The following is a 14,929-nucleotide window of genomic DNA, read 5'->3' as shown; positions in this document are numbered from 1 at the left end:
AGCAGCCTAGGGTTAAATTACTCTGAACCATCACTTTAAACGATTTATTAATGAAAAATCTATGATTGGGGTGTGAGGTTTGAACTTGCTTGTAGTTCTTCCACTTGTGGTCTGCGGCGCGGTTGAGGTGTGGTCCGGCTCCTGAAACTCGCTAGGTAGCTTCAATTAGATTATACTAATTTTACCAAGTACCCTGTGGTGACAAACATAATCGCTGCCTGGATTATGTTCATAGGCAACGTTTTTTTAGTATTAATAAAGCACTTCATTTATCCATGGAGGTTGTTTGGGTGGATGATGGGTATACAAAGCGCAGGACACCAGTGATTGTGCACCCTCGAGTTTCTCAATCTTGGGGTCGGGATCTCATGTGGGGTCACTCAAGGTCACATAAGCAGAGAGGGTCCTGGAAGATTTGTAATATACTGATGTTTGAAGAAAAAAAAAAAAAAAAAAAAAAAAAAAAGGGAAATTTATTTATTTCAATTTCATGTATAACGTGTGTAGCGCAGATCTCCCTTTATGTCTTAAACATAAAATAGTAATGTTTGCATGATGCTTTGAGGATCGAATAGGGCCGCAGTTGAGAAACTGTGCCTTAGACAATCAATTCAGATAAAGAAAATCTCCCCCGGAATCTTTTTTTTTGGTAAGGTCAGACATAAAATAATCATTCTTCCAGAGGCGAACAGCTTGTTTGTACTGGTGTTTGATACATTATCAGTCAGAAACAACATATGAGGGAACTTTAACTGTGAAAACATTGGAGTCATCATTTCAGTTCAGGGTTTATTTTTTCAAATGCAATGTGTAGCCATTTAAAGCTGAACTTAACCTTAAACCTTAGCTTTAAACACATTCTTGTTGCATTTTATATTCCATCTCTCAACTGCCCGTCACAAACTGCAAAAGACATTTATGCTCGTCTGCGCTCAGAGGCCCATCCAAAAGAAGCAAACACTGCTATAACCTCCCAAATCCTCATCTTTTAAGCTCCAGACTCAAACACACATATTTGGAAACCATTTATACCAGTATGACTATGAACTTTCTACATTTAGGCAACTTGAAAACAATTACTGTAAGTTTTCATTAGCACTGGAAATTGAAGCAAATAATTGGCCTTTGCTAGGGTTATGACTTATGTTCACAGTCATGACTGTAGTCAAGACCACCTTTGTCGAGTCCAAGACTAGGACTAGTCGAGACTGAGTCCAAAGAGGTTGAAGTCCAAGTGAAGACCGACACTGACATTGTGTCTGCGGCCAATATGAAAATAATTGATGCCTGATGATTGAGGTATATGATGCTGCCAGGTATATACCAGGTGACTAATCTCGATGCCTGTTTAGATAGATTTTGAATTAAACTAATATCATCATTTTCTCTAGCGGTATGTCAGCTTCAGCACACATTGCAACAAAATCTTCCACAAACTCCCGCCTTGCATCTATTGATTTTGTCGTTGCCTCAATGGTAACCTGGAGGGATTTTCCCACTGTAGATTTAGCTTTGTTCTTGAGATGAGCTTTTGATTTCAAATGGATGTTACAAGTATCTTTGCGGGTCCAGTCAACAGTATGTTGACAAAATTTACAAAACAGTCGTTGTCCAGACTCATAGTAGTCGTTGGGGTATTGTTCAGCCCGGTATTTAGCAGTTAATTCAGAGTTTTTTTATCTTATCTTTTTCTTATCGGGAGGCGCCACTCGCTTCAACATTTTTTCCCTCGCAACAAACTCAACGTGAACGTGATGACGTATGGTTACTAGGCAACAGGCTGTGCCATTTGGCCACGGTATAGGTAGAGACCTGTCTCTGCTTGTTGAGACCTTTCTACGCTTGTTTTAAACTGAAAAATGAGAAGGAAGTAAAAAAAAAAAATCGTTCAATATGTCAACAAAATATATGCAAATTCCGTGCGATTCCGCGTTTATAACAGAATTCCATTTTCATGTGTAGATTCCGTGATTTCCCTCAGGAGTTAGCAGGCACTCAAATAGAGCTCACAGTAAATATTGGACACCAAATTAATGCTAATGTTGCTCCATACCTTCTGGATGATATTGCCCACTGTTGGCTAACTCAATCACAATATCAACTTAAAAACTGCTAATAAGCCAGTGTTATGTTTACAGCTTGTTGTGCTGCCCCTTAGGGATTAAAAATCTATTAACTATGGCGATGGAAAATCAGAAAAGGGTCATACACTGTAAATGTAGCCCAACGTTTACAGGATATGGTTAAAATCAGCCTTCTACAGTACCAACTAGCGGTGCCTGTACTGACATGTGTCTGGTTAACATTCTGAGGACGAGGGGAACTTAAGGGACTGAAGCCGTCCTTCTCCCATCCATCCATCCAAAACACACAAAGTTTCACAGCCGCTAGTGTTCCTTGCAGTGGTAGAGGAAGTATTAAGATCTTCTGCTCACGTAAAAATAGTAATACCACAGTATAAAATTACTCAACTACAAGGTAAAGTCCTGCATTCAAAATCTTACTCAAAGTATCTTAAAGTGAAGTAAGTACTACTTATGCAAAATGACCCAACTCATAGTGATATACTGTTATGTAGTTTAATTAATAATGAATCATATTTTGAAGCCGATTATGTTTTACATGTAAAATCTTGACATGGAAAGTAACTAGTAACTACAGCTTTTAGATAAATGTAGTAGGATAAATCCTTTACCTCTGAAAAGTAACAATGTACTCAAGTAAAGAACAAGTACCTCAAAATTGGATTTTAGTAGAGTAGGCTACTTGAGTAAATGTACTTAAGTTACATTCCACCACTAGGTCCCTGTCAGGTAAACATAACCATACTGAGACCAAATCACCAATGCGAGTTAGTCTGGAACCTCCAAGTTCATATTCAATTTTCAAAGGGGCGTTATCAATATACGTATACAAAAAGGCCTTTAGATGCGATTGGATAGACATCAACCAATCAGAGCAACGAAACGTGCATAGCGCTGAGCGACAGACAAATGTAAACAGACAGCAGCGTGCAGAGATGAGCTGTGAAGGTGTAGCATCAATACGTCTGTAGCCACTGTAGGCCAGAGCAAATACAATCACAGATTTGTCTGGATCCCAGGCTAGGTCATTTTAGGCCTTGAACAAAACAACAAATGCTGTTTTTGAACTCCTACATTTACATCCCATACACAGACAGGCTGGTTAAGAAAAGTGCAGAACTTATATAATAGTATAAAGTATGTAATAATTCTTCAAGTGAAGAAATGCAACAACTTTAAAACTTCAGCACTTCAGAGCCCCAGCTTTGAACTAACAAAACATGAATCAGTTCACTGGATCTAACTCAACTCCAAAATACAGAACAACAATATAAAGAAATTGGTGATAAATGGAGAAGCCGAAGAAACACAGTAGAAAAGCAAGTTACTATATAGGGATAATAAATATACATCAAACATTTCAAAACATGGTTTGTTCGCAAAACACTCCTTTGTTCTTAGAAATAGACTTTCAGATGGGAGTAATTTTGCACTTTTATTGGTAAGGGGCTTTCCTAATGTGACATCCAAAAATAAAAAACAGCCAGTAAAATTTCACATTTATGCAATCAAACATTGTGTGTTGTAACTAGACGACAATTGTGTACGTCCATGTCAAAATGTGCATATCTTCGCTGAGACCCTTGAATGTCTGTCTGCATCTAGACACACTTCTGAAGACCCATTCATGAGCAGTGAATCAGGCTTTCGGTATTTCCAAAAGAATTAAGTCCGATAACTCAATTTATGATTTAATTGGTTGCAGCTTGGCTTCAGTTAGCTGGTATATCGTACCGGTATGCAGTTTCTTCTCAGATGGTCCTTAATCAACAACAATACCCAGACTTTCAGACACACTATGTCTGTTTTCTGTGACAACCATTTAAGGATATGAAGATAAAATGCAGCATACACCTAAGCCACTAAGCATTTTAATTCAAGGTGACCTGGAACAAGGTAGAAACAGAACATGCGATTTTGAGGAGACTAAAAGCTTGATGGTGATGGTGAAAAGCTTTCATTACATTAATGTGATGTGTTTATGCACTGAATTTTTCACGTGTAGTATACATTCTTGTATGAAGTCATGAAAGAGTGTGTTTGTAAATGTCAACCTCTGGAGGGTCAAACCTTTACTGCTACAACTAGAGTCTAAATAAACTGCCGCTGTCCATACCTGTATCAATTTGCATTTTGCTCAAGCTAATAGTAAAATCCACAATCCACATAAAAAATGAACAAATTCAAGACTGGTATCACTTTCATATTGATTGACAGGTTATATAATAATACTGTACGTTCTGATGCTATGTAATGCTTTTTACATTAGCAACGATACAATTTAATGCTTATATTGGAGTAAAACAGTGGTCTGTTGCAAGATGTGGGTTTACCGAATTATCTGGAGTAACCTGAAACTACAACAACAAAGACCCGTTCTAAGTTTGACACAGTAAATCTGTCCAGATAACTCAGTAAATTACCTTTTTAGAACAGCCACAGGATGGTTTGTTGAACCGCTTAAAAATGTTTTCCTGACAGGATCCTCTTGTACAAATAATGACATTGAATGCTGTCTGGCTGGAGCATTGGTAGAAGTAGCATTACCTTATGATAGTTCCAAGAAGCAGAAGAGAAACGAAACCAAGCCTTAAAAAAAAGGTTGACATTTTGGGAAATATACTTATTCACTTTCTTGCCATGAATTACATGAGAAAATGAATAGCCCTCTCATGTCTCTATGCTAAATATGTAGCTACAGCCAGCAGCCAGCTAACTCAGCTTAGCACAAAGACTGGAAACTGAGGGAAACAGCTAGCCTGGCTCTGTTATCAGTCCTCACTTTATTGTTTTGGTTCACTCTCACTGCTCTCCTAAGCACAGCAGACAGCGGTTTTCAGCGAAAGAGCTCTTAAATCACACTGTACACTACCTGACCAGCACCCACAACAGTCAGATAAAGCCAAGGGGGTAAGCCTCTCCTCACAACACGTAGCTCCTATGGCGCCATTTTGATGCTAACAAGCCATCACCCCCCGTTAGCATTACATTGACTGCCATTCATTTTGACGTCACTTTGACAGCAAATAACTTTACATCTGAAACGTTTAAAGACTTTATTTGTCCATTGTTTATTTCTAAAGAAACAAGACAATGTATAAAAGGCTCCATTACCTTCTATCTCACGTTATGACGTTTTTGCAAAATATAGGCTAACGATTGTGTCATAACCACGCAACTTACTGTTGCATAGTAGAGGAATTACCGTACGGTACAGGAGAAGCTCGCAGGCAGTTTCGACTTACATTAGTAGGGGCTGAAATCCGTTTTATTTTTTTTTCAAATTCCTTGTTTTATTTAATTTTTAGCCATTTTGGATTTTTCAGATTTGCTTGTTTTCTTTTCACTTCTAAGCAGTATTGACCTTTAAAAACTCAGTGACACAAACTCACAATTCAGCTTTTTTTATTTAAACTGTTAATATATTCTGCAAAGCACATTCAAAATTACCTAAATAAAAGCTAATTGGATGCTCACCTATAACAATGTTGAGGACACTGTGATCTCGGTTGCAGCACTTTTTGCATGTGCTGGTCAAAGACCCGCGGCAGGGGGTCTGCCTGCTGACGTTTTCTGGAAGCGCGCCTCCCTGCTTGCAATGTTTAACAAGAAACGGACATATCCTCTTCATTTTCTCTAGCGGTATGTCAGCTTCAGCACACATTGCAACAAAATCTTCCACAAACTCCCGCCTTGCATCTATTGATTTGGTTGTTGCCTCAATGGTAACCTGGAGGGATTTTCCCACTGTAGATTTAGCTTTGTTCTTGAGATGAGCTTTTGATTTCAAATGGACGTTACAAGTATCTTTGCGGGTCCAGTCAACACTATGTTGACAAAACTTACAAAACAGTTGTTGTCCAGACTCATAGTAGTTGTTGGGGTATTGTTCAGGCCGGTATTTAGCAGTTAATTCAGAGTTTCTTAATTTTTTTGCCACCGTTGTCTTATCGGGAGGCGGCACTCGTTTCGACGTTTTTTCCCTTGCAACAAACTCAACGTGAACGTGATGACGTATGGTTACTAGGCAACAGGCTGTGCCATTTGGCCACGGTATAGGTAGAGACCTGTCTGCTTGTTGTTGAGACCTTTCTACGCTTGTTTTAAACTGAAAAATGAGAAGGAAGCAAAAAAAAAAAAATTTAATATGTCATCAAAATATATGCAAATTCCGTGCGATTCCGCGTTTATAACAGAATTCCATTTTCATGTGTAGTTTCCATGATTTCCCTCAGGAGTTAGCAGGCACTCAAATAGAGCTCACAGTAAATATTGGACACCAAATTAATGCAAATGTTGCTCCATACCTTCTGGATGATATTGGCCACTGTTGGCTAACTCAATCACAATATCAACTTAAAAGCTGCTAATAAGCCAGTGTTATGTTTACAGCTTGTTGTGCTGCCCCTTAGGGATTAAAAATCTATTAACTATGGCGATGGAAGATCAGAAAAGGGTCATACACTGTGTAAATGTAGCCCAACGTTTACAGGATATGGTTAAAATCAGCCTTCTACAGTACCAACTAGCGGTGTCTGTACTGACATGTGTCTGGTTAACATTCTGAGGACGAGGGGAACTTAAAGGGGTGATAGAATGATTATATAGGGTATTTCACACTGTTCCTTGTGGTCTCCTAATGGGGTATGTAACATTGGTTGGGCTGAAAATGGCCTGGTTGATATTTTATTGGCCCTTATGCATCCCTGTGTTTTGGCCCTATTTGTAACAAGAGCTTTTCTTCCAAATATGGTATGGTCATGAATATTTAGATGAGCTGCACGCTGATTGGTTGAGCGACTTGCCATACGCACATATTAGAGACGCGCGCTGATTGGTTGAGCGAATCCCCAATACACATACATTAGAGAAGCGACAGAATCTCATATTCCAGACACTGCAATGTTTCATTACCAAATTCACTTCTGAGACTTTTTTAAGCGAGAAATCAACTATATAAAGCTCAAATATGGGCCGTTTTACAAAAATTGATGGCTAATTGCAAATTTGGTAAGACGTGTCGGACTTTAGGAGCTCCACACGGTCTGACGAGAAAGCGGCAGCCTGCTGGGCTCCATACCCAGGGCAAAGTCACCCTTTGTGGATACTACACTACGGGGCTCCGCGGCCAGCTGCCGGCATAACTATAATATATTTACGGTTTGAATTTCGTCACGCCACTTTGATTTTAAGGCATTATTATGAACGCGAGGCCAGCAGCTGCTTGCTATATGTCCCATTCATTACAATGGGGAAATACCGCAGCTAGCTAGCTACACTGTCGCCATAACTAAATTATATTTACAGTTTGAATTTCGTCACGCCACTTATATAACATAATTCCCCAATGTCTTATAAAGCTAACCGTTGTGTCCGATTTGATTTTAAGGCATTTTTATGAACGCAAGGCGTCTTTGTAGGACGAGCAGCTGCTTGCTATATGTCCCATTCATTACAATGGGGAAATATCGCAGCTTGCTCACTTTCGCATAACTAAAGTATATTTACGGTTTGAATTTCGTCACGGCATGAATATTACAGGTTCCTCAAGGTCTTACAAAGCTTTGTCCGATTTCGGATATCAATTGAATGTATTTTTGTGAATGTCAGAGTTAGGAGGAGGCTAGCTAGCTCTCATTGATGGACTCCATCTCACCGCGGATCTATCAATGAGACTCGCGGACAAGAGGCTTTATTTCCCCGATTGTTTGTTTAAATAACTCAACACACATACCCATTATAAGATTAACTGGAACCTGCGGGCTGCGGTAAAAGATTGCGGCGTGAGTAAGCTCGCTGACACTGCGGTCAGGGTGGCGATGTAGCAACCCAGGCAGCACCAACACCGGCACTAAACTCCGCACACAGTCGGAGAAAATTTGCAATTAGCCATCCTTTTCGTAAAAAGCGGCCCATATTTGAGCTTTATATGGTTGATTTCTCACATAAAAAGTTTCAGAAGTGAATTTTGTAATGGAATAGCAGAGATCTGCGTGACCTAGCTAGATTCAGAAGACTACCTGATCTCAGGTCAGTTGTGTAGCCTATGTAAATGTTGGGGCGTGACTGTTCTCTTAAGGTTCCGGATTTTGAGACGCTTGCGTAAGCAACTCAGCTTTGTTGGGATTCGCCCGTTTTCAGCGGCAGTTTCAAAATATGAGATTTTCATAGTAAAGGGGTGTCAGTGGGACTTTGAGCTTCTATGTATGTCCTATTTACCCACCGAACTGTCGTTATTCGACTATGACAGGGTAAAATCGGTTTTGCATTCTATCACCCCTTTAAGGGACTGAAGCCGTCCTTCTCATCTCTAACCACAAAGTCCAATTCCCACTCAGTCTGAATGCGCTGGTGTGGCACTGTGCGGACCTTCCTTCACATAGATCAAACAGCAGTGTCTATGAAATATGTGCAGACACACTTCACTCATAAGTAGGGCTGAAACGATTCGTCGAATAACTCCATTACAAAAAATCCTCGATGCAAAATGACTTGCCTCGAAGCTTCGTTAAATCAATGTTACCAACGTTGTATCGCTGACGGACGGTGTTTCCGCACGGAGCATTATTACTGTCGCACAGACGCGGCTCATTCTGCTGCTGGCGACACATGCCAGAGCGTAAATAACGAGGGGTAAGAGACCTAAGTGTCCAAAGTTTGGAATCAGTTCAAACGTAATTAAAACTAAAACTCTGTACAGTATGTCTACTGCAAAATCAAACTAGCTTACCACGATAATAGCACGACGTCAGTGCTTTAGCATCTCAACAGAAAACGTGGAGTCTAACTTAATCCTCCATTCCACGAAGAGGACCGACAAAAGTAAATCACTGAGTCGTATAGACAGTGGAACTACACCAAACACGACTATCAAAATCAAAGACAAGAAAATACGTAGTGGTGACCACGATCTGATCTAAAGAGCCGACGCGTTGACTATCCCTTCGGAAAAACAGCTGATTGTTGCGCATCTCTCTTTTTTTTTTTTTTTTTTTTTTTTTTTTTTTTTTTTTTTTTTTTTTCTCTCTCTGACATAATCAAATATATAAATGAAAATAGGTTGAGTATAACTAATATTTACATATAGGCCTACTGTATACAGATCAGTGTCAGGTTGAAACTTGTAGTTCTGAAAGTTAAGTTGCACAACTTAATGTAATGTTTGTGTATGTTTAATGTATGCCTTAGTTTGATATCATTTGAAAAAAAGAATCTTTAAAAACAATGTAATATGGCACTTAAATGCACTTAATGTTTAGTTTTTTGAGAGATGATATTGTAAGCAATGTAGGCAATACAAATGTTGCTTTTTTCCGAAAATGTTGCTTTTTTCCCCCTAGTTTGGGTTGATAAAAAAGCCAAAAAAATGTATCGATTAATCGATCGATAAAGTGCTAGATTAATCGATTACTAAAAGAATCGACAGCTGCAGCCCTACTCATAAGCTATGTCTGTGGCCAACCAAAGTCAGCGAAATCTCCTGTATGACTCACTCGCTGTGCTCTGGTGGACCAAAACAAATATTTGCTGTCCAGCGATTTAAGACCAATTCTCTTTTTTTATAGTGTGTTAAAGCAATGTTTCCAGCAAAATGGAGAAAATTTAAATCACAAGGTCAAATATATCAAAATACTTCCTGGTAACAAAATGTTGTTTGTCTGTTTGAGCGAAGATTTGCTATAAGAGCACCAGAAGACTCCCTCTGTTTCTTATTTCCCTGATAGACAGACGCAGATTATTATAGGAGTCGGTTAGTCGCTGTCTCGGCTGTTGATTATCTAAGATGCAGCTTCAACGTTTCATGCCAAGTCTAACATTTCACTCTTGCCAACAGTCAGCTTGATGTCATGAGATGTCATACTGTTTTTGATGAGAAAAAAAATAATTTAAAATAAAACTTCAAACAACATCTGACTTTCCTCGACCCATGGGGTCGCATGGTTGCCCTTGAACGTGAGAGATGCAGAGCTGGCTGTTCACTTGTCTGTTATCCAGGCAGCAGAGTGACACCCTTGAGGCACAGCTTTGATCTGCTATCTCTCTCTTTTTGCAGACTGTAGATACACAATTACACTCTAACTACACCTGAGCAACAGATATGAGACTCTAATCCAACAACATCATTACAAGGACGGCGGAAACACTCTTTGTGTAACCGACTGTTGCTGGTTCAGAAGGTGGGAAACAATCAACACAAAGAGCTCAAGCAAAAATAAAGTATCACAAGATGAAGTCTGTCCCCAAAGCCTGCCAGAGAAATTCTGAGAGGAGGTACACCACGAATATGACACGTGCGCAGGGAAAAGAAAAATTCATGGATGCAAAAGGGATAAAGTTTGCACCGCTGAGGAAAGGCTGAACTGAGGGATCCAGCCAGACATCTGACATCATCATTTCTTTTAATCTAAAAAAAAAAAAAAAAAAAAATTGTGCACTTTACCATTTATGCCTCATAATACGTAAAATGTCATACCTAAATTCTACCAACAGGATTAAATCTGACTTAAATGGAATTAAGCTGAACGTAAATGTAAAAGGTGAGTTTGTCTAGAAATATATCAAAGCATGAACTCTGAAGGTCTACACTGGTTTAAATAGAATCACCCAAGGGATGGGCTGAGCGACTGCCTGCACTGAGATTCAAACTCTGCTAATTAAGTGCAGCTCAGACTCGTCTTTTTTTAACATTCATAGACACATGGTGACGGAGAGGTGCAAAATAAACACAAATTATTAGTTTTCTTTAACACAACACATGCAAAGTTCGAGAATCACTGTTCTTAAATTACCAATCAAAACAACATAATTTACAGTTATGACCAGTGTGACTTCTTAAGCGCACATTTTCATTGCAGTCAAACGTCCACAGTAATTAACTAAGAGCCTGCTGGTTTCAGTATGAATTAGTAATGAAGTACTGTCTGACGTACCCCTAAATCTGTCTCTGTTGCAGTCAGCCAATATCTTCAATAAGAATAAAAGCTAAAGTCAAATCAAAACTGGGGCCTCTACTGAAATATAAGGATGTATTTCGTCTGACTTCAAACTGGGTAGCAAACTGAAAAGGTACATAGAATTACAGGCTGGGATGTGACTTTTTGTACCCCATCTTTTTGCATATTTCAAATGTTTTCAAGATAACAAAAGCATCATTTACAATCCTTGTTTTTGGGGAAAATCAGCATAGGCTTCTCTTTCTCTCTTAATTACTAATGGCATAGCTGCATTTTGGCTGTTCTCCCCTTTGTGCCATTTTGAAAGATGTTACTTGGCATTTGCAAAAGCGTTAGAGGAGGGGAGAAGGGAACAGTTAACAGTCTCAACCAGTGATGAATACCTCCAGTGTTTCTACAGTACATCAGGCTGCATAATGTATACAATAGGCCAAAGTGATTGCATTGCCTTTATGTAATTTTTTTTACTGGAGAACCAACAGCAAGCAAGCACTGACTGCATGGAAAAGTGATAGCATTCTGCCACTTTTGTTTTTATCATATTTCCAGGCTGAAATGAACTACAAAAGGAGCATTCTATTCACTCTAGCCACATTTGTTCTATATTTCAGAAAAGTAATCATGGTGTGTCTCGTGCATCAAATCAGTCAACTTTTTCAATATTTAGCCTAGACCATACTCATTGCCCAAACTTAACCAAGCCTAAACCTAACTATAGAACAACTTAATCGTGCTTTAGTTGCTACCAGCAGATAGGTATGGCTACAGTGGATATATCATAATTTTGCTGATAGAATCAGTGTGAACATTTTGCACCTTTTAAAGAAACATTCATTAAAAGCACTGCCTCAGTCAGCTAATAAGAAAAAACTTTTCACTTACTGTAAAGCAAATTAGTAGTAGCCTATAAACATAATTTCAAGGAGATGTATGAGAAAATCATACCTCACTTGCTGCTAAACTAGGCTGCATGCTGGAGAGGACTCAGGAACAGAGAGGGAGGGGGGAGGGGGGGTCTGACATAAGACTGTGAGTTTTGGCAAAGCTTGCCCTGGGTGTTCTCCTTTCACTGGTATTGACTGCAGTGAGAGCCACTTACACTGGTGCAGCCTCTGTGGCTGTTGAAGCCAAAGAGGGTACAAGCCAAGAGAGACACACTTTTCCTGTCTTTAGTTTAAGAAAAGGTGGTGTTGTTTGAAGACATGTGAACTAATGAATTCACTGCCATCTTAATAGGAAAGCCTCTGGCTGAAGTACAAATTCAGCAGATACAAGACCGTGGGTGCAAAGCATGTGGGGCCACATTAGAGGAGAGAACCCTGTGTGAAACAGCACAAACTACATGTGCATTTACCAGTTTCCTGAAAAACAAGCCCTGGCATGAGGCATGATCCACATCAGGCCCTAATATGTAAAAGGTGAACAAATGTTCTTCATTTAAAGCCAGCTGAAGTCACAGTGATGAAAATAAGTCAGTTCTGGTGTATCCAAATGAGCTCATCATAATTTCTATGCCCACATGACAAGCCTCTGCAGGTCGTAAACACTCACTCCAATCATATGGTGGTAAGTCTGTAATTTTGGATTCTATACAACAACAACAAAAAATAAAGACTGATGGGGGATTTCAAATTGAAAAGAAATTGTGAATAATTATATATTTTTCATCAGTTTGTACGTTTTTTTCAGTTAGTCTAGCCTACAAGTTTAAACATAATTACAAAATTACATCTGACCATTTAGCTGCTTCACTGCTACCTTAACTTGTGAAGAGAAATGTCATAGTTTTCTCTATTATTTTTGCTTCTATAAACATTAAAACTAACACTACAATATTTTTTTTTCCACCCCCCCAAATTTTTAAAAAAGGGGGTGGGGAGCCTTTTTTTTTTTTTTTTTGTTGTGGGGGGGGTGTGAGTGAATAAAAAAAAAAAACAAAAAAAATTTGCCAAAAGAGAATATAGACCACCTGTGATGCCGTTTTTCAAAGTGGATGTGAAAACACCTCTGGATGTGTGCGTGGAAATGAGAAAGAGAGAGAGGGAGTTGCTATAACGTTATACTCACAGGCACTCCGAGAGATGAAATCAAACTGCAACAGACTCTGGCTAATTACTGGAATACACGCTCAACTGGTGATCCCTTTTCCACACGAGCAGCTAATTGATTTGACACATGCTAGGTGCGTTTGCATCAACCAATCAATGTTTTTAATGCTCATTTTCAAATTTGCTCATAAAGAAAATGCCGAAAATTCTGGAAAAAGAGGAAAAGTTAATGGATCGATAAAGCCAAATGCGAAAAAGTTAGCCAATTAATCATGATCTAGCCTAGGCTACTTCCGATTCATTGAAGATATGAAAAATGGCGGCAGACATCAGATAAGTGGAGACTGTAAACTTCAAATTAATACACGAAATAAATGCAATTATTCTATTTTTCCTAGGTTTGTTTGACTGGCGCTGTGTTTTCATCGCGTTGCGTCTTCTTCTGCAACTATTTAATGGCCCCTGTCAGGAGAATTAGCGCCGCCTAGTGCTTGTCTCGATGAACCAACTCCTAATGTTAGTGGATGGAAATGCACATAGACTACATTTCTGAAAATTCGGTTAAAAATATGCGCTACGTTTGAATATAGACCTGTCTATTGTTGGTAAATTGGTTAATTTAATCATTTAAAGAAAACATTTAAGTAGCCTAATAAAGGAATGAAGAGGGAAAGGTTGTTGTGTGGTTAAACATTTGATCTTGCTTCATAAAAACACTAATTGAGGTAGGCTAAAAGTTAATTACGGTACTTACTTATCAAAATGACGATGGAGAGATAAGTATTGTAGTTTTTGATATAATCCATGGCTCCCGTTTTCCGGCAGGTCCACAGAGAGTCCGTGTAGTTTTTGGCACCTTTACGTCCTCATGAATACATTTACCAACAGGCTCGTGAAGCACAAAAACGGAGATACACACGCGCTCGCTCTTCGCACAGTGTATTGTAGTTGTTTCTCCAAGTTGCGCAGTTACTCATTCCAGTGATGCTGATGCTGCTGCAGCTCCTAGTGACGACAACCCTTTTTTTTTTTTTTTTTTTTCTCTCTCTCTCTCTCTCTGTGTGTGTTAGTCACCAGTCATAAAGGCTCTTGGTCCTAAAGACATTCATTTTCTCAGGCTTCACTCTTCACTCTTATCTTCAGTTTCTGAGTTTTATCTGTGTGCTCCAGCTGCAGGTGGCAGCTTGTCCATAAAGAATAAAGTTAAAACATTTAAATCCTTACTAGAAACAGCAGAGACCATAGATAGTTATTATACTTTGGTGGAAGAACCTATTCAGATTCTTTATTCAGGTAAAAGTAACAGAGGCCCTACTTAATATTCTATTTTTCTATAGTGCATTTAACATGTTGCCAGGGCCAACAGATGAACTAGGCTTTGGGGCTCATTCTTTTTTTCTACAGATCAAAAAGTATTTCCCTGCCGAATAAACAAAATATGTAAATAATCCCATAATTTACAAGTAAAAGTTCTGCATATAATTTACCTAAAATATGTCTTGTACTTGTTTTAGGTATACTTAAAAGTAAAAGAATATTTAGATAGGCCCTTTTTGCGTGTTTAATTATTTGATATACACTCAGTTGCAAGTATATAAGTTTATTAGGTACACCTAGCTACACCTAATGCAGTCTAATACAACAGTCCTGCAATAAATCCTATGAAGACCATAATGTTCATATTTTGTTAAATATAATATAAATAATAAACTAATAAACTGCTCAGACACGTAAACCCACTTTGCCTCTGTGTTGAAGAGGTTTTTCACCTTTGATGATCAAAGATCAGAGTAAACTAAGCAGTCCTCAGCTTACGGTGAACGTGCAAAACTGTGGATTTCTG

The 14,929-nt window shown here is 38.8% G+C and overlaps 1 protein-coding gene across 4 annotated transcripts in view; it reads right to left on the bottom strand.

The window, feature by feature from the left end:
• ltk (leukocyte receptor tyrosine kinase) overlaps positions 1-14,086 on the bottom strand; it is a 70,496-nt gene extending 56,410 nt beyond the window's left edge. For 2 of the 4 annotated variants that reach the window (XM_039785659.1, XM_039785660.1), the window contains exon 1: positions 13,841-14,086. In XM_039785659.1, coding sequence (XP_039641593.1) covers positions 13,841-13,892 — 52 coding nt within the window. In that variant the 5' untranslated portion in view covers positions 13,893-14,086. Of the gene's footprint in view, positions 1-11,983; positions 12,003-13,105; positions 13,509-13,840 lie in introns of those variants that run through there. The other 2 variants (XM_039785661.1, XM_039785662.1) reach the window with 2 other exon arrangements.
• Positions 14,087-14,929: the final 843 nt, after the last annotated feature.

Source organism: Perca fluviatilis, chromosome 20 (assembly GCF_010015445.1).
Source record: "Perca fluviatilis chromosome 20, GENO_Pfluv_1.0, whole genome shotgun sequence".
Classification (NCBI taxonomy): domain Eukaryota; kingdom Metazoa; phylum Chordata; class Actinopteri; order Perciformes; family Percidae; genus Perca; species Perca fluviatilis.
Note: the sequence above shows the minus strand (reverse complement) of the source record. Positions and strands in the feature narration are given on the sequence as shown.